The sequence below is a fragment of the Ahaetulla prasina genome, chromosome 3, assembly GCF_028640845.1.
Source record: "Ahaetulla prasina isolate Xishuangbanna chromosome 3, ASM2864084v1, whole genome shotgun sequence".
NCBI lineage: Eukaryota > Metazoa > Chordata > Lepidosauria > Squamata > Colubridae > Ahaetulla > Ahaetulla prasina.
In genome coordinates this window covers 134,302,269-134,321,964 of record NC_080541.1, presented here as the reverse complement: position 1 = coordinate 134,321,964, position 19,696 = coordinate 134,302,269, and the positions used below count along the sequence as shown (strand labels likewise).

At 38.6% G+C, this 19,696-nt stretch overlaps 1 protein-coding gene across 1 annotated transcript in view; it reads left to right on the top strand.

Annotated features, from left to right (window-relative positions):
* The window catches only part of KCNT2 (potassium sodium-activated channel subfamily T member 2), a 163,762-nt gene that overhangs the window by 103,565 nt on the left and 40,501 nt on the right, over positions 1–19,696 (top strand). The window contains exon 20 of the mRNA XM_058176642.1: positions 5,985–6,119. Within this exon, the coding sequence (XP_058032625.1) occupies positions 5,985–6,119 (135 nt within the window). The remainder of the gene's footprint in view (positions 1–5,984; positions 6,120–19,696) is intronic.

The window sequence follows — 19,696 nt, the reverse complement described above, 5'->3', positions numbered from 1 at the left end:
CTACTTTTCCACTTTCATCCACTTCTGAATTATTTCTAGAACCTGGTAATCTGTTGTTTGGCTGTATAGTAAGGAATTCTCATTTCCAATTAATAATTAAACTTATTAATTAATTGATAAAACCTATATGTAAAATACTCAGCTAAAATGCATATTGGCTGTTCTCCAAAGGCTGCCTTGTGCCTGAAGACAATGTTTCCCAAACGTTTGGGCACAAGGGACCAGTTCCGTGTAGAGAGGTTTTTCTATGGACTGAAGAAGGTATGGTTTTGCATGCTCCCTGCATCCTGCAGATGGGGCTTTGCTTGTTTGCACAGACTGGTTGCTGGCATGCCACAGACCGGTGCCGGTCCATGGACCAGGGGTTGGGGACTCCTGCATTAGGATATCCCCACCTCCACTCTGGACTGTCCAAACTGGAATTGCAGTTGCTACAAACAGTTAGAGCTCTCAACCCTACCTTATAAAAAAAAAAGACTGTGTTTTTTTTTTTTAAAAAACTCTTTTAAAACAAAACTTTAAATTTTAGCTGAACCAGCAGCTGCTATTTTAAGATAATGTAGAATTTATCATAAAACACACATGATGCTTCACTTTGGGATACTCACTTCGTTTTTATGATCCCAAAGAAGAAAAATCCTTCAACATATTGCCACCTGACTGCTGTTTATCCTGTTTTGCTCAGATTTAACTTGGCATACCTCAAATTTAAAGTATCTTGCTTTTGTTTATAATAGCCTGTAATAATTTTTTTTTTAAAATTGTATCTTTCCGATTTTTCTCAAAGATGGAAAAGATACTAAGTATGGATGTTCTAATACTCTTTATTAGAGAATACATTTGTACCCAAAGGCTGTTTCATATATTACATGGCAACAAGCCAAAGTTTTGATTGGTTCATTTTACAGTCATCAGAAAACTCACTTCACTTTAGTACCTCCTTAAAGAACATTAGCATAAGAAAAATGCCTCTTTAACATATTTGGTGCAACTCATACTTTATTTTATACATTTTATACATTTTATACATTTTATATAAAACTGGACACTCACATTAAAGGATGTAATACATGGAACAATTCTGCCGATAATGAACAAAGCAAGAGAAGCAATGGGAGATATAGTTCAAAATACATTGTCACTTAAAAGAAATGCTTATCCAATCCTTCACTTTCATAATGTTACTTGTCTTGCTACCTTGGCACTTTTAATAAAAACTCAGTATTCCATATTATTCTTTTCTTTACCATACAGTCCCCAACCTTTTTGGGACCAGGGACCAGGGACCAGTTTCATGGAAGACTATTTTTTAATGGACTGAGTGGGGGGGGGAGCATGCAACCTATATCCCTCATATGCTCAGTTTACAGTAAGGTGTCTGTGGAAATTCTCAGCCATCCAGATCATGGTTTTCCCAAAGGTGCTTTTTCTAGGGACAACTGGACTTTCTGTTTTTTCTTTGAAGACATTTTGCTTCTCATCCAAGAAACTGAAGAAGCTTCTTGGATGAGAAGCAAAACGTCTTCAAAGAAAAAACAGAAAGTCCAGTTGCCTCTTGAAAAAACACCTTTACAGTAAGGGTCGCACTACTATGAGAATTTAATACCCGATGATCTGAAGTGGAGCTGGGGTATTGATGCTAGCACTGGGGAGTGGCTGCAAATACATATGAAGCTTCACTTGCTCACCTGCCTCTCACTTCCAGTTGCGTGGTCCAGTTCCAAACAGACGACGGACCAGTACTGGTATGAGAACTGGTATGAGTCCCTTTATTGGCACCAACTTTGCCCACAATGTCCCATTTACCCTCCGGCCTGGAGAAAAGCTCTCCCACAAACCTGTAGCAGATTCTGTCTGTAGTCCAAACGCTGTAAGCAGAATGACGCAAATCAGTCACTCCAGCCGGGCAAGATAATGAGTCCCAAAAGCAAAGAATTCACAGAATTCATGGCAATAATTCCAGCAAGACAAGATAAGCACACAGAAACACGACTATAATTCAAACAGTCAGGAGGAATGCCAAGATACAGGCCCCACTCTCAATACTAGATGAATTCAATGTTTGTTCCCAACAAACACCCCTCCCAACTGCCTCTCCTTTAAACCCCATCCCCAGGTTGTGAAGGGAATCGAGGCCCTTTCCTTCCTTGTAAACCACGCAACACCACGTTGCTCTCTTCTGTGTTCTTCCCTGTGCACCCTAGGATGAGGAAGGAATGGGCCTTGGTCTTCATCTGAACCACATACCCCTTGTTCTACCTCTGCCCTGCTCTGCCCAGCCTGACTTTGTCTTTCCCCAGTTTTCTCCACAGCCAATGGAGCCACTCTCCCACTTTCTGTCAGCTGTTCGTCTTCCATCTCAGATTCAGACTCTGATGGGGGCATGACACATGGGGTGCTTACATCTGGCCCACAGGGCCAGCCTGAAAATTCAAAGGATCGGCCCACGGTGCCTCAAGTAGAAAAAATAGGTGCATGGGGGGCAGCATATGGGCCCCCTGTGCCCCATTTTGGCTGCCACATTGCTGCAAGAGGACATCCAGGCCTAAAATGGGTCACCAGAGGGGGGGCTTCATGCGGCCTACCATGCCCTGTTTCAGCTACCAGGGTAGTGGAGGAGGTCATCCAGGCCCAAAACAGGGCATGGGGGGCATCGCATGCACCATTTTGACTGCCAAAGTGCTGCAGGGAAATAGTTGGGAAAGAAAATTGTTGGGGAAACAATAGTTGGGAACACAGGCAGCAATCAGAAGAAAAAGAATTTTGTCAGGAAATCATTTTTTCAAAAAAAAGAGGTGGCCAAAGAGAGAGGAGTCCAAATATAAGGTACAGGGAGGCACACTGGGACAGAAGAAATAAGGATGGCATAGGAATGAGAAAAACCATTTAAAAAAACAAACTGGTCTGGATAACAAACTCCAGTTGTCAGGAAATCCCTCTTCCAGGGTCTATTTCTTAAGACAGTGAAATTGGGCACAATATAATTTGCCCTGGCAGGTTCAGGAAATTTTGACACCATTTTGCTTCACTGGAGAGGACTGGAAGACAACAGAAGGACAACAGATTCTTCCTTGAGGCTACATAGACTCAACTTTAGACAGCTTTCATCTATTTGGATTTTGCCTACAACTAGTCAAGGCCAGATGATCTCCTTAGCAGCATTTCTTCCCTTTCTCTCATTCAGCCTTTTTCTAACCCCAACGTTTCACTGCACTTTCTAGTTTGTGCCCATTGTCATTTTTCCTATAGCCAGAAGGTTTTCTTTCTTTGCTTGGGCAGTTCCCTTGGCTGCCTTTTCTGGGCTGAGTCTCCTTTTCTTTTTTCCTCTGGGGTTTCCTCTGCGTCCGTCTGCTGTGACTTTTGCTTCTCAACTCACTTTTTCTCTTCTTTCTGAGACTACTCAGAAAATAATATCCCCCACCATAAACCTTTCTAGTTTATATTCCCCAGAGAGATAATTAAACATGTCCTCCTTTTTAACAGATTCTACTTGTCACAGAAAAGGGACTGGTGGCTTGGCTGAGGTTACTGGAGTCCTATGTTGACTTGGATTCTGCCTCTCTTTCTCTTGTGGTCTTTATGACTACTTTCTGAACTTGCACCCTCATCCTTGAAGCTGTTTGTCATATTACTGAGCTCATCATCTTCCCAGCTTTTGCACACATAATTCAACTAAAGTCAAATTGCCGCGCTTGCTTTATATTTCCCTGCTCATCGATGGAGTTGACTTCTACTATCTCTTTTCTCGAGGAAAGAGCCAAACTGTGAGCAAGCTGACTTTCCTTGATGGTTTCATTCTTATTTCAAGTCGACTATCATCGAAATCACCCCCACCCCCACTCTATTTTGGCTGCCAGAGTGCTGCAGGAGGCCATCCAGGCCAAAAATGTTTTGTCTGGCAGAGGGCTATCAAAACTAAAAACAAAACAAAAGGAGAAATGTTTCCCCTTTTGCATTTGGGCATGCAAGAAAGGGCAGGAAAGGAGAAAAGGAAAGAGAAAAGAAAAAGAAAAAGATGGGAAGAGAACAAGGAAGAAGAAAGAAAGAAAGAGGGGAAGGAAGAAGAAATTAGAATGAAGAGGGAAGGGAAAAGAAGGAAGGAAGGAAGGAAGGAGAGTATAATGAGAGTGAGGAAGAGTCTGAGGGAAGTCCTGCCTTAGCACTTGGCCACCACAAGTGCCCCCCGCGACATGAGTCCCATGTCACACTCACCTGGCCATGCCTACCATGACCATCCCCACCCTGGCCATGTCCCCCCGGCTTTCCGAGGTCAAACACAACTCTGATGCAGCCCCCCAATTAAATTGAGTTTGATATCCTTGCCTATATAGTAGTATAACTCTTCCCTCAGATTGAAAAATAGGTAAATTAATCCTAGAGATTAATGTGTGTATAACTAATGGATAGTCCTCAACTCATGCCGACAATTGGGAGTGGAACATCCATCACTAAGCTATTAAATGATTCGTACCTGATTTTACAACCTTTTTTGCTGTAACTGTTAAGCAAATCCAGCTTTCCCATTGACTTTGCTTGTCTGAAGCCCTCTGGGAACATCATAAATGATGATCATACAGTCCTGGGATGCTTCAACTGTCATAAACATATGATGCCTAACTGCCTACAATTTGATCATGTGACCATAAGGACACTGCAAAAGTTGCAAGTGCGAGAACTGGCTGTCTCTTTTTTCAGTGTCATCGTAACTTTGAACAGTAGTTAAATGAATGGTCCTAAGTCCAGGACTCCTTGTAACAGATACATATAATTTCATCTAAGTAAGAAATATGTGGAGAATGAAATAATGAAAGATATCAACCGGCTGTAATGAGTGAGAATAGATGGCCTATGATGGTAGGAATATGCTTTCTCTACCAAATATGTCACCAGAGTCAAGAAGCTTTAATTATACCATGCCTTGTCTGGGTTATGTTATGTGACCTATTTCTACATTTTGTCTCCCTCCTTTGATGCAGATTAATACTGCATAGAAAGATTATTTCATCATCATGATTTAGAGTGGAGTTTAATTAAGCTCTTAGGAAATACGATTCTTTGACTTAAAATTGAATTTTAATATAAAAGCTCAAGCCTGTAAATGTTTCATCTGTCACTGTTTCTAGCAGGTTTAGTGACTTCTGTTTATTGATACTATTATTGTCCAGAAGGTAGTTCAGCTATCAGTAGAATTACTGGGCACTTAAATCCACAACAAATTATAACATTATTTTGCACAATTTTTCCCTCCTGCTTTAAGTAATTCTCTTTTGTTCCTCACTTACCTATAGTTATATAGTTTATGACACTCTCTATCATTAACTATTGTTAATATTTAATAAAAACTTGTAAATAATAATAGTAAATTTCAGAGCTTCATTTAAAGGGAACTTAAGGCTGTACTCATCTGGTACTAAATTACATTAACAGTTTACTTTTCATTAACAATGTACAAAACCTAACTTTTAACTATAAGCAAACTGTTGCAGATAAAATTAATTGCAGTTACTCATGGGCTTGAGAACTAAATTCTTTCTGAGAGGTGAAGTACAAACATGCATACTCAAACTGCTCCTGCTTTGTTCGTTATAAATAAAATAGAACCAGATTTAGATATCTGCTCGCCTTTTCACACTACATCATTTGAGGAACAAGTTAAGCATTTTGAAAACATGGCATAAATTTGTCCGTTTGTCTCTATTTATTTATTCATTCTTACAAATCATAAAAAAAATATCCTTTTTCTATATATAAAAAAATAAGGCTATGACATGCCAAGAGGTAATATGGGATGAGTCCTGTCAATTGTAAGATACTGTAGGGAAGATAAAATCTATCCAAGCAGCTACTAAGAAAAACTTTATGATTACAATTTAGTCACAATTGCTTTATTTTATAAAACACTAAGCATTTGTCAAAATATATGGCTAACTTGTTATGACCAATATGTATTTGACTTCATGTAACTTTTTGTCCTGTTGCAAAAGTCTAGATGATTTGCTAAAATGTGGCATGACATTTGCTGCCAATATGGTTGTGGTGGACAAGGAAAGCACTATGAGTGCTGAAGAAGAATACATGGCAGATGCTAAGACAATTGTAAATGTACAAACCCTCTTTAGGTAAGTGGCTGCACAATTATTTACTTCCTTTGTTTCTATGGAAATGCACTGTTATATTTACATTCCATAAAAATGTCCCCCTCCCCCTGGAAACAGGCGATAGATCACAAGCTGGGCTCTTACTGGCTCTCACCGATATTCTTAATGTCCCTAGGCTTTGACAAAGCAAAGCAAGTGGTAACGGAAAGAATGAGGGACACGGAGTTCCAAGAAGAATTAAATAGGTTGTCTCTCCATAGTAGGAGCAAAATCAAACAGGGTGTGTGGAAATCAGCAGGATATCTGAATGATTTGATCTCCTCCCAAAAAAAGAATAGCTTTCTTCAGAGTCAGATTTAATATTCTCCCCTCAGCACTTCTCCATGGTAGGTATAAGAAAACACCAATAGCAGAACGGGTATGTATATGTGGTAAAGGAGAAGTTGAAGATATCTCACATGTCTTGTTATACTGTGAGTTATACAGAGTATGTTGGTCAATATATATTCTCTCCTCACTAGCGAGATTGCCAGGGAGGACAGATGACTTTTATGTAGACTTTCTCCTTCAAGACTCAAATCTGGCTACTACACGTGCAGTGGCAAAATTTTGTGTCACTGCAATGTCCACAAGAAAAAAATTGGTTACCAAATTATAGATGTCAACTGACACCAACATTTTGGAGATATATATAATAGTTATGGGAAAAATATATTTACTCACATACCTGACAGTTCTACACGCATGTAAATTAGGAAGGGACTCTATTGGTTGAGATCATTTATTTTAATCTTAGGAATGGTGCTAGACACGATTGATGTCAGTAATATTTTAATTTTAAGTTACATAACAGATAACTGGTTTTTATCATAGATTTTATTTGATATGTATTATTTTATTCTTGAATTTTTAATTGTATATTTACTGAGTGTTTTTTTATTTGTTCTGGCCTATGGCTGTAATAAACTTACTTTCATAAAAATGTATAATTTTAATAATAGAAATAGACTTGATCATATCAGATTTATTAGTGACATTAGTGATTAATCTGTCCATAAAATCTTTCACTTGATCTAATATTATATAGAAAAATTAAGCAATAAAACAAATGAATTTCTTCCCAAGATTACACCATGAGTCCTAGTGTATTTAGTTAAACCTGGTTTAGGAAGGAACAATAGTTTCCATTGGGTATCAAATGTTATGAGTGAAATCATCTGTTCAATTATTTTTATTTTATTTTACAATATATCTATATCAATGTGTGAACAGTGTGGCATCTAGATATCATACATTTTAGTACAAATAAAAATAGTGCTATTAATCATATTTGTTACATCCCTCAAGCTTATGTAGTTCTAGTATTAATACGCATATTTGTATTAAATTATAGATTTTCATTATTTAATTATTCAATGTTTCAATACATTATTCCAATGCCAATCACAATATTGTTTAAATATATATAATACCATGTTTCCCCAAAAATAAGACCCTTATATTTTTTTGAACCCCAAAATAAGCATTTGGCCTTATTTTTGGGGAGGTCTTATTATTTTGGGGTGTGTGGAGGAAACCAGAGGAAATGGCGGGGACTGGCTGCGCATGCATTTAAATATTTTTGGACAGGGCTTATTTTTTGGGGGGCTTATTTAAGTGCATGCGTTCAAAAGCCCGATTGGGTTTATTATCAGGGGATGTCTTATTTTAGGGAAAACAGGATACCATCATTCAATTTCTAATCTTTATTTTTATTATTACTTTGTCTTATTGTATAAAGTACATACTAATATTCCCCTCTCTCTTATTTCTATCCCTATTCTAACTTTTAATCATGCCACAATTATATTTAAGAACAAATCTTTTCTACCCTTCATCTCTTGCCCATTTTAAAGTTCTAGTTGTTCATTTTTTAACTTGCCTCCCATATTCCTCTCTTGGATCTTTATCCCTATCTGCATCTACGTCCTAACTATTCATTTTAAATATTTCTCCCATCTCTGCCCTTTTTCACTGTCTAGCTTCCAAAATATCTACCCCTGCCCGTCTCCCTTTCAAAAATGTCTTCCTGCATCTCTGGTTCCCTTTTTAAATCTCTTAAAATGTTTTTCCATTGGTTTATTTCATCAGTCATTGTTTTCTTTTTTATTGTCTCCTTTTTGTTGTCTTGTTTTGTTTGCTGTTTAATCTGTTCTGCTTTTTCATCTGCTCTTTCAATTGACTCATCCTTTTCCTGGACGGTTTGATCACTCATTGTCCTTTGTATAATATTTCCTAGTTTTTCATCCATGCCATATATTAAGTTATTAATCTCCTTGTGGTTTCCTATCAGAATGTCCTTGATGTTTTGAAACATTGATACCATTTCTTCCAAATTCCACTCATTTTGTCCTGATGTTTATTTATTTATTTATTTGATTTTTATACCGCCCTTCTCCCGAAGGACTCAGGGCGGTGTACAGGCAAGATAAAACATACAATGTACAAATTAAAATGCAATTAAAAAACTTATTTTAAAATTAGCCTGAAAAAATTAAAATATGCCATGAACTAAAAACCCCATTTAAAATTAATAAAATTTACAAAATTTAAAATTAAAATTCAATTCAAGCCAGCCCCGCGCGAATAAAAAGGTGTGTCTTCAGTTCGCGACGGAATGTCCGAAGGTCAGGTATTTGGCGTAAGCTCGGGGGAAGCTCGTTCCAGAGTGTGGGAGCCCCCTCAGAGAAGGCCCTTCCCCTGGGGGCCGCCAGCCGGCATTGTTTGGCAGACGGCACCCTGAGAAGTCCCTCTCTGTGAGAGCGTACGGGTCGGTGGGAGGCATGTGGTAACAGCAGGCGGTCCCGTAAGTACCCAGGCCCTAAGCCATGGAGCGCTTTAAAGGTCGTAACCAACACCTTAAAGTGCACTCGAAAGGCCACAGGTAGCCAGTGCAGTCTGCGCAGGAGCGGTGTTACGTGGGAGCTACGCGTAGCTCCCTCTATCACCCGCACAGCTGCATTCTGGACTAACTGAAGCCTCTGAGTGCACTTCAAGGGGGGCCCCATGTAGAGAGCATTACAATAATCCAAGCGAGAGGTAACGAGCGCATGAGTGACCGTGCACAAGGCATCCCGATCAAGGAAGGGGCGCAACTGCCGAACCAGGCGAACCTGGTGGAAGGCCCTCCTGGAGACGGCCGTCAAATGATCTTCAAGCGACAGCCGATCATCCAGGAGGACACCTAAGTTGCGCACCCTATCCTTTGGGGCCAATAACTCGCCTCCAACAGCCAGCCGCGGCTGCAGCTGGCTGAATAGGGATGCCGGCATCCACAGCCACTCCGTCTTGGAGGGATTAAGCTTGAGCCTGTTTCTCCCCATCCAGACCCGTACGGCTTCCAAACACCGGGACAGCACTTCAACAACTTCATTGGGGTGGCCCGGGGTGGAAAAGTACAGCTGGGTGTCATCAGCGTACTGCTGGTATCTCACCCCGAAGCCACTGATGATCTCACCCAACGGCTTCATATAGATGTTGAACAGCAGGGGCGAGAGAATCGACCCCTGCGGGACCCCACAAGTGAGGCACCTCGCGGTCGACCTCTGCCCCCCTGTCAACACCGTCTGCGGCCGGTCGGAGAGATAGGAGGAGAACCACCGATACACGGTGCCTCCCACTCCCAATCCCTCCAACCGGCGCAGCAAGATACCATGGTCGATGGTATCAAAAGCCGCTGAGAGATCTAATAGGACCAGGGCAGAGGAATAACCCCTGTCCCTGGCCCTCCAGAGATCATCCACCAATGCGACCAAAGCTGTCTCCGTGCTGTATCCGGGTCAGAAGCCGGACTGGAACGGGTCTAGATAGACATCTTCATCCAGGTATTGGGGTAGCTGTCGCGCCACAGCACTCTCTACAACCTTCACAACAAAGCGAAGGTTGGAGACTGGATGATAATTACCCAAAATAGCTGGGTCCAGGGAGGGCTTCTTAAGGAGGGGTATCACCACCGCCTCTTTCAAGGCGGCAGGGAAAACCCCTTCCAACAAAGAAGCGTTGATAATCCTCTGGAGCCAGCCTTGTGTCACCTCCTGAGTGGCCAGTACCAGCCAGGAAGGGCACGGGTCCAGTAAACATGTCGTGGCGTGAAGCCTCCCCAACAACCTGTCCACGTCCTCGGGAGCCACAGGGTCAAACTCATCCCAAACGGACTCAACAAGACGTGCCTCCTCTCCCTCGCTTGGATCATCTTGACTTGTTTTAATAAGTCCCACTCTTGTCCAGTAATCAAAAAACCATTTATTCAAGGCTAAAATCACTCCCTAAAAAGAACTCAATGTTCACAATTTTTGTATTCTATAGTTAATCAATCTCTTCCTTTAAATAGTCCCAAAAGCTTTCCAAAACCTCCTTAAATCCCCTTTATGTGTTTGATCTTGTTTTATAGCACTCAGGGGTCTCTTTAATGAAATAATCTTCCTTATTCTCATCTTTAAATCTCCAGCAGTCACTACGTAGGTGCATAAAACATATCCTTGTCAGAATTTTCCAGGATTTAAGAATATGTTATACTTTCCTTTCATCATCTGTTTCTGATGATCTTTGATGCTCCATCTCCATTGAGCATATAAATATTCACAGTAGGTAAACAATATCTTTTGGGCATTTTGTCTAGTAATCCTACAAGTGAATAATTTTTAAATAATAAATTACTATATTGTATTTAACCTTTTGGTAATCTGTATGGGTAAGTCACAGTGAAGCAGATGTCCATTGCTAATTAATTGTATTGCGTTTATTGCTTTGAATAAGTTTCTGGTTACTAAGTAGTCCTTTTGCTGCTCATCAGAGAACATAACCTCATTAGGTTTGATCTATATGCCGTTCCTAACTTCTGTAACAGTGAGAAATTTCTTATAAACTGGGCCTGTATAAAGCCAATTCTATTGGAACAGTTTTAGGAATTCTCAAGATGCAGAAAATGAAACTATAGTTAATAACCAAACCATTTATCAACTAATATTTGGGATGATGAAATAAAAAAAATCAAATAAGAACAGAAATAATCTGTGAAAAAATTAGAATATTATTCAGTTCATTGATAAAATAGCAAAGCATTCCGAAAGAAGAGTGTTTTGTTCAATGCAAAAAAGAGGGAAGTTGCAACAGTGACATACTGAATTCAATAAGTTTAAAGAATGATAGTAAAATTGGAAAGTTTGAAGAAAGCATTGTACGATTATGAAAGTGAAAGGCAGGAAGAGAATCATAAAGATTCTGGGAACAGCAAAGAAAGCTAGTATTTTGGATTTATGAAACGCAACATTCACTTATGCATACTTACAAACAAATACCGTATTTTTCAGACTATAAGACACACCCGAGTATAAGACACACCTAGATTTCAAAGAGAAAAACAAGAAAAAAATAATTTTTGGCCTCTGCACATCCGGTTTTTGCCATCCCCAGCCCCCAGGAGCACTCTGCAGACCTCCCAAACCCTCTGCATTCCGTTTTCACCAAAAATGGGCCCATTTTTGGCAAAAATGGGATGCACTGGGGGGGTTTGGGGAGGCCAAAAACAGTGCTGTATTCGGTCTATAAGATAGACATTTCCACCCACCTTTTTTTTGGGGGGAAGTGTGTCTTATAGTCCAAAAAATACAATATATGCTAAGGGATAGTAACTTTGGAAAGATGCTACTTTGTGTAGGAAGGGAGAATAAGAGAAACACTCGATTTTAAAAAAAGCAGAGGGGAAATAAAATTCCCTTCCCCCCCCCTTTCCTTTATACCATGTTCAGAAGTTTGGGTCATGAAGATTATTATTAGATGACTCCTCAAACAGTTGGAGGGAAAGGAAGATATATAGTAGGTCCTTAACAATAATTTCTTGTCAGTGCTTTTTTGGCTTAATCTGGTCAGTGCACTCCCTGGGCCTCTGAAACCATGGCTGTCTTGGAGCAGGGGATTCAAAACAGTTCAAAGCTCCATTCTGCTCCATTGTTTGATGGCTTCAGATGACTCAAAGAGGTTCCTCTGGATTAAACAAAAGGCTGCCAAACTCAGAGCTGGATTGTTTGCCCTTTGTGTAGTTCTTGATTTCAACTATGGATGGAAATGAAAAAGCAGGTTAGTAAAACAAAAGTGAAGGCTTTCTTCTCATTCCATAGATATTTCTGTCTTGAGAAAAAAGCATTGCTACCACCAGTTGTCCTGTTGGACAAAATGATATTAGTTGTGAGACAAAAGACAAACAAGAAGTCTCAAGAACAGAGTAAGGTTTGGAGGTGGCTAAGTTGGATAATGGCTTTCTTCCCCTGGGCTCAACAAATTGCCAAAAGGCTGAAGACTCTAAAAAAGAAGTTCTAAAGACCCACTATATACCAGTTACTCTGATTAAAAAAAAGGCTACTGAAGAGTTCATGGACAGACAATATTATCTCAGGCAATTGATCTTGTCTTATTAAGAACCAACAATGCAAATAGAATTGAGGTGGATGTTTCTATTCCACAATCTTACTCTGGAAATGTTTTTGGGAAAGATAATATTCTTCATAATATGTTTCATTTTATGTTGCTGCTATAATTATAGAAGACTTCCACATTATTTTTAAACTAAGGTCTTTTTTTCCAGCTGGACATGCTTGTCAGACCAATTCTAGCACATAAAGAACTGAAAAAGGGAATTGTGCTCTGTAAACAGTGTTTTTAATATTTCTCATTTGGATCACTGCATTAAGTTTGTGCAAACCTTGTGTGAAACCAGGCATACAATTTAGCGTAGGTGAGGAAATCATGTAACAGATTGATTCAGATGTTCTGTCTCTTCTTAGAAAAGAAATCATTCAAGTTGTGTAGATAATCATTCCCAAATCAAGCTTCAGATATAGCTTCTTGGTATTTTGAGGAACTGAGGCAATGAATTAGTAAGGCCAACAACTAATGAAGAGCTAGCAGAAGTCTAACATGAACATGTTTCAGTTCAGACTGTTTTAGACCTTATTTTGTGACAGAGGTAGTTTTATTTTTCTATTAACCATTGCTCTAGTAAGATTTTGGCCATCAAAGTAATCAGGTAGTTGGAGACCTATTTAAAGCCTATTCCAAAAAACACTCTATGTAAATCTCATAGGTTTTTTTATGTTATGATGATTGTATTTCATTGACAATCATTTATATTTAATATCTGAACTTCCATAGATAGAAATGACTTTGACCTTGAAGTACAATCATCATAACATAACAAACCTGTGAGATTCATACATAGTGTCTTTAGGAAAGAGAGAGACAAAAGAAGAGTATGAGACTGGGAGGTTTGCATACAAAGGATATGCTTTGTTGGGATATTCTTATTATTTCAACATATGACCCTCAGACCAAATATTTCAGAAAATACACAATATACCTCTCATATACACAAGAGGGTGTCACAATATTGTGGCAATATTGTCCAATATGGTGGTGGGGACTCTAAGAGAATAAGATTCCAGGGGACCCCTTGGTTCTAGGGTACCTTTGGAGAACTTTAGAGCACCTTTGGAGAATGACAAAGACTAAATATGTTCAAGAACATAAAAGAGTCCATATTCAGGATTACATCATGATAGTAAGAGAAGTGATAGTAAGAGAGCAGCATGGTGGCCTTGTGGTGATGACACTCGCCTCCCACTTGGAAGGTTGAGAATTCAATCCTAAGTAGCAGCAGATGTTTCTCTCCTAGGGTACAAAAAATAACTCCATTTGGAGTCAGGAAGGGCATTCAGCCAGCTCCATCCAGTTGCCAGTTCTACCCCGAATTGAGGGATTACAGGATTGGAGAAAAAAAAGGAGTAAGAGAGGTGACATTTAGTTATTTCTCCACTCTTACCATATACGAGATAATTACCCAAACATTTTGTTTTAGGGGGACATTACTTGTTTGGGAGAAGTGAGCTGCATGATCATTTGTAGAGAAAGATAGTTTAAACCTGAAACTCCCAAAGAAATGCACCAGGTCTTTCAGATTATAAATCCATCATCTGTACAGGTACATTTTCCCCAAGAGCAGTTTCGGAGGGCATAAGTTGCTTGTTGAGACCCGTGCGCTTGTTGAGACCATAAGTTGCTTGTTGAGACCCATGCGCTTTCACAGAGAGGGACTCCTTAGGGTGCCGTCAGCCAAGCAATGTCAGCTGGCGGCCCCCAGGGGAAGGGCCTTCTCTATGGGAGCTCCTACCCTATGGAACGAGCTTCCCCCTGGACTTCATCAACTTCTGGACCTTCGGACCTTTCCCCGCGAGCTTAAGACCTATTTATTTATCCGTGCGGGACTGGCATAGAATTTTAGTTGTTTTAGGGTTTTAAATTTTTAAATTAGGTTTTGGGATTTTAAAAGTATTTTTAGATTGGGCTAATTTAAATAAGTTTTTTAATTATATTTTATTCTGTATGTATTTGATTGTTGTTTTTATTTTGCCTGTTCACTGCCCTGAGTCCTTCGGGAGAAGGGCGGTATAAAAATTAAAATATTATTTATTTATTTATTTATTTATTTATTTATTTAGAATCAAGCAATTTATGCCCCTCTTCCAGTATGGTTGGCTCTGTGCGATGGTGTTACCTTCCTTGAGGGAGGGAGTGGTTTGGCTGGCCTTATAGGAGCTAGAGTTACATTTTTTTCCTCCAAGAAACTGTTGCTGGACTCAGATGGACAATACTCATCCAGTTTCTTTTCTTCCGAAGAAGGCGGTTGGGCTGTGTCTACATGTGCCTTGGAGGAAATGCATTACCTGGAGTATTTCATTTGGGTTTCATGCCAATCACACTAGGTGGAGCAGATTAGGAATTCAACTCTGCATGAGTCTGATTAACATTCACAACTTTGTGGGGTGGAATTTCCCTATTTTTTTTTTTTTACCTATAAAAGTTCAATGGTATGTGCATCTTTTTTTTTCCTTCCTGAGTTCCCTGAGTTAAATTAGAGATTATTGCTGTCACCATTACCTGATTGTCTTTCCCCCAAAACTGCTCTTCTTTCTCTTTTTTAATTAATCACAATATTTCCTCTTGCTATTGCTTCAACATTTCTCTAACGGTATTAGCCCAGTTATCTGAGTCTAGCCCCGTTTCTAACTGGTCTACGTTCTTCTTTGGTTGAACCACAGGCATTGGATGGATACCTGTCTTGACTACAGTAACAGTCTCTTCTACAGAAGAATCTAACAATGGTTCTGTGTCTGTTTGTGTGGTGCAGGCTCTAGTTAATTTTCACAAGGGATCACATAAGAAGCCAGGACTGTTGTGAAGGGTCACTGCTATTGCCAGCCTGCCTCTGGTGCCAACTCTGCACTGATGCCCCAAACTCCACCAACACTGCCCCGCCTCCTCCACTAATGTCCCGCCCCCCCATCGCTACTGCCATCCTGCCGATGCCTCACCCACAACACCAAACGTGCCGACCCTGTGGGCCGGACTGGAACTGCTCACAGGCTGGTTGTGGTGTGTGATCCATAAAATGCCCAGGTCTTCTCTAGTTCATTAGCATGTGTATCTTTTTTACATCTTTTTTCTATAAAAATGTCCTGCAGACTTATTAATAAGGCCTTTCATCTGGGGGCTGCTTTTTCCATTAGCATTTTCTTCCACCTCCTCTACTCACACAGCCAGAAAAATTATCTTCAGATTCTTTGATTAAAAAAAAAAATAGTGAAAAGATTCTACTCTGGAAACTTGTTCCCAAAAGTAGCCAGATATATGGAGCATGACTTAAGCCTAGTCTCTTCATCTGTAACTTGGAATATTAATAGTGATAAAAATACTCAATACAGAATCTGAATGTTAATAGAGGTAAAAATGTTTATTTTCATATTATAGTGTCCATAATTATTTCAACTCTTATTTTTTTCTACCCAAAGGGGAAAAAAAGCCTTCTAGCAATTTATTTGCAGTTATTCTCAGTTCAGTACTCTCTTTTTCTTCTTAATGTAACACTAATTTTCACATCACTAGAGAAATATCCAACAGATACTGTAAAAATGCAATTTAAAGCTTACTTTCACAATTCAGAAAAGGTACTTGAGTAGCTAATAAAAATTACATATCCTTAATGTAAAAACATTTGCAGGCGTGATTACTTTGTAATGAAATTGTAACAGTTTGGAGTATTCCTACTTTAACTATAGCATATGACCACTAGGTGACAGCCTTTCTACATGTACTGGCAACTACACAAAATGTAGAAAAATGTAGGGATTTTCCTTGTACAAAGAAAAGAAACAATTAACAACTAAAGATTTCAATTCAAGTTTGACATAGTAGATACAAATCACACACTATTAGAAAAACAAATATTAGCAGTTTTGGTGCTTGAAGTGTAAGGATCTAGCCAACGTCAAAAGTTTAGAAAGATGGAACTTTAATACGCAAATAGTTTTATAGAATTGAATACTAAAATGCTCTGTTCAAACAGTCACTTTTTAATAGCTTAGAAATCATATATTACAAACTGTTATCTATATGTCAAAATAATTTAATATGCATCATTGATAAAAAAGAAAAAAAGTATTATTTTGAAGAGTGCTGCTGCAAATTTCCTGTACTTTGAGCTGTTTATTTATTCTGGCTTGGCATTAATTGCTGTCATTTTAATTAAAATAAACTATATACTGTATTTTTTGGACCATAAGATGCACCGGTGTATTAGACACACCAAAATTTCGAAGAAGTAAGCAAGAAAAAAAAAGTTTTTGTCCTCCCCAGCCCTCAGGGGCACTCTGCAGTCCTCCCAAACCCTCTGCACGCCCCATTTTTGTGAAAAATGGGCCCATTTTCCACCCTTTTTTTGCAGAAATGGGGGTGTTTTTGCCCTCCCAGCTCACAGGAACATTCTGCAGGCCTCCCAAAGCCTCTGTGTGCCCTGTTTTTGTGAAAAACAGGCCCATTTTTTGCCCATTTTTTGCGGAAATTGGGATGTTTTTGCCCTTTCCAGCCCACAGGAGCACTCTGGAGGCCTCCCAAAGCCTCTGCGTGCCTCATTTTTGCATAAAATGGGACACACGGGGTGGGGCTTCGGGAGGCCAAAAATGGCTGTATTCAGTGTATAAGACGCACCAACATTTCCACCCTTTTTAAGGCGGGGGAGTGTGTCTTATACTCTGAAAAATACGGTAATTAAAGGTAAGATGTAGAATAATCTCATAATGTCAGTATGTCCAGTAGGAGCATCTGCAGCTATGATTCCTAAGCTGAAACAGTGACTCCATCAGACCCCAAGAACAACATGAGATCTCTCTATCCAGAAGACCGAAGTACTAGTAATAGCTAGGACACTGCACGGAATCCTCAAACTCCCAGCCTCTGGAAGAGGAACTGAGATTGAAGAATACACATTAAAAAAAGGAAATTAATTCTAAAGATGACAAGTTTAAACAACATCATGAAGAATGAGAGCATTTCATTGATAACAAAGATCTAAGCAATTAAATAAATTACCTTTCCAGTTGTGAGGCAGAGCTGTGAAAGTGTGAGAGGAATAAGGTATTATGGATTTTGAGTTTGTTAGTGAGAGAACCATGGACTGAAGAACAATCAATAAGTCTGAGATCACATTAAGGCTGACTTCTTCCTTGAAACAATTATCAGCATACAGAAACTCATTTACTTTGGGCATATAGTACAAGCAGATCATTATATATTTTATTTATTTATTTACATTTATTGGGCACTTGGCTCCAGTTCTCTCTCTCTCTCTCTCTCTCTCTCACACACACACACACACACACACACACACACACACACACACACGATTGGGAAAGCAGAAGACATGACTGAAAGTCAATAAGAAGTATGAATGGGATCAAAGAGATTACAGAAACTGTAAGAGCTGGAAACCATGCCTAAAAATAGTTCAAGATTTGATTGTGTGATGCCCAAAGATTGAATTTTGTCTTGCAATTTCGTTGATCATATAACTGTGATAAAATAAATTAAGATAATCAGCAGGAATCAAAATTAACTAAGAGGGCACCTAACTAATTAGCCACATTTCCCTTACCCACATGAAAAAAATCATACACGGCATCAAGGCATACCAATTAGGTAAAATTATCTTTCACATGTACATGGTATTTTGAAATATGTTTGGCTCCAGTAAATTTACTCCCAAGTAAGTATGTAAATAATTGCATTTGATTCCCTTTTTCAAGCTTCTTATTAGCCATGTGCTTCTACAACTACTGTATATCTGTAGTGAGGCAGATGATCCGATACTAACTTTTCTTGCTTTTTTATATACAATACTTGAAAAATCTGTCCATTTTCTAGTTTTAAAATCCACAAGAGTGCAGTCTTGGCTAATAAACTACAGTTTATTTATAGTACTGAGCTGTACTGTGGTAGAGACTAGTTAGCTTTATTTTATAGCTTTGATTTTTTGAAGAAACAAAATGCAGGTGGCATCATTATTATCACTATTACAGTTAATAATTACACAAATATGATTTGTGTGTTAAGAATGATGCATTGAATGCCTGGGTTATTCCTTTCATATATTTTTTTTACTATGTTGGGCTTTCAGTGCCCGTATTAAGGAGGTCACTAAATTATCATGTCAAGCCAACAATCACAAAACACTGATATTTGTCCTCAACTTCAAGAATAGCGGCTAAGTACTATAACATGGCCTGGGAACTTAAATATCAAATAACTCCAATTGTCTTGTGATAATCTTGGTTAGCATTTCATTTTTTGGGAAAAGGCTTTATTTTAGACACTCCAAATCCATGCTTCTTTAAGAAAAAAGCAAATCCATCATTTTTAGAAATGTTGAATTCTCTTTCAGTATCTTCTTGTTTTGTGAAGAAGATGTTACTATTTGGGGAGTGATTTATAATTTCCATGGGTAATTTTATTCCATTTAGGGAATATATACTCTCCAATATATATTTGGGGAATATGTATTCCATTTGGGGAGCAGACCAAATGGAAAATAGAATACAAGGATCTGAATTTGTATTTCTTTAATCAAATTAATTGTTCCTTATTATCACAACATCTTCTTCCCTATTACAAAACTTTATTTTCATCTCCTACACATAAGGATTAAGAATATTATCCCAAAGATCTTGTTATCTGAACTTTGATATAAATACTTTTTAAATATCTCTTTAGATAATGAACAAAACCTCTCAATGAATGTTAATGCAAATTGCTGATTGATTCTTGCCTAGAAGGCTAATGTTTTCAAAATGCATAATTGCAAGTTAAATCTCAACATAGTTATAATGTTATATATTAGTAAAAGTATTTTATAGCCCATTCAGACAAATACACACACACACACACACACACACACAGAGTTGTTGTTGTTGTTGTTTGCAGTTACTGGAAACAAGTTATTCATCATTGTTACAGTAATTACTAATAAAGTATTTATCTGTCATATTAAAGTGTTAATACATGTTATATGTTTTTACTTAATGGAATGGTTCCTCTGAGTCTTTGCAGGACATTTATCCCATTAGAGGAATTAGCTTCCACCAATAGGGGCATTTTCAGGAGGGCTTAGAAGAAAAATGACACAATTTGAAATACTCATACAGAATTACGGGCATGTGACACAGAGATAGAACAAATCA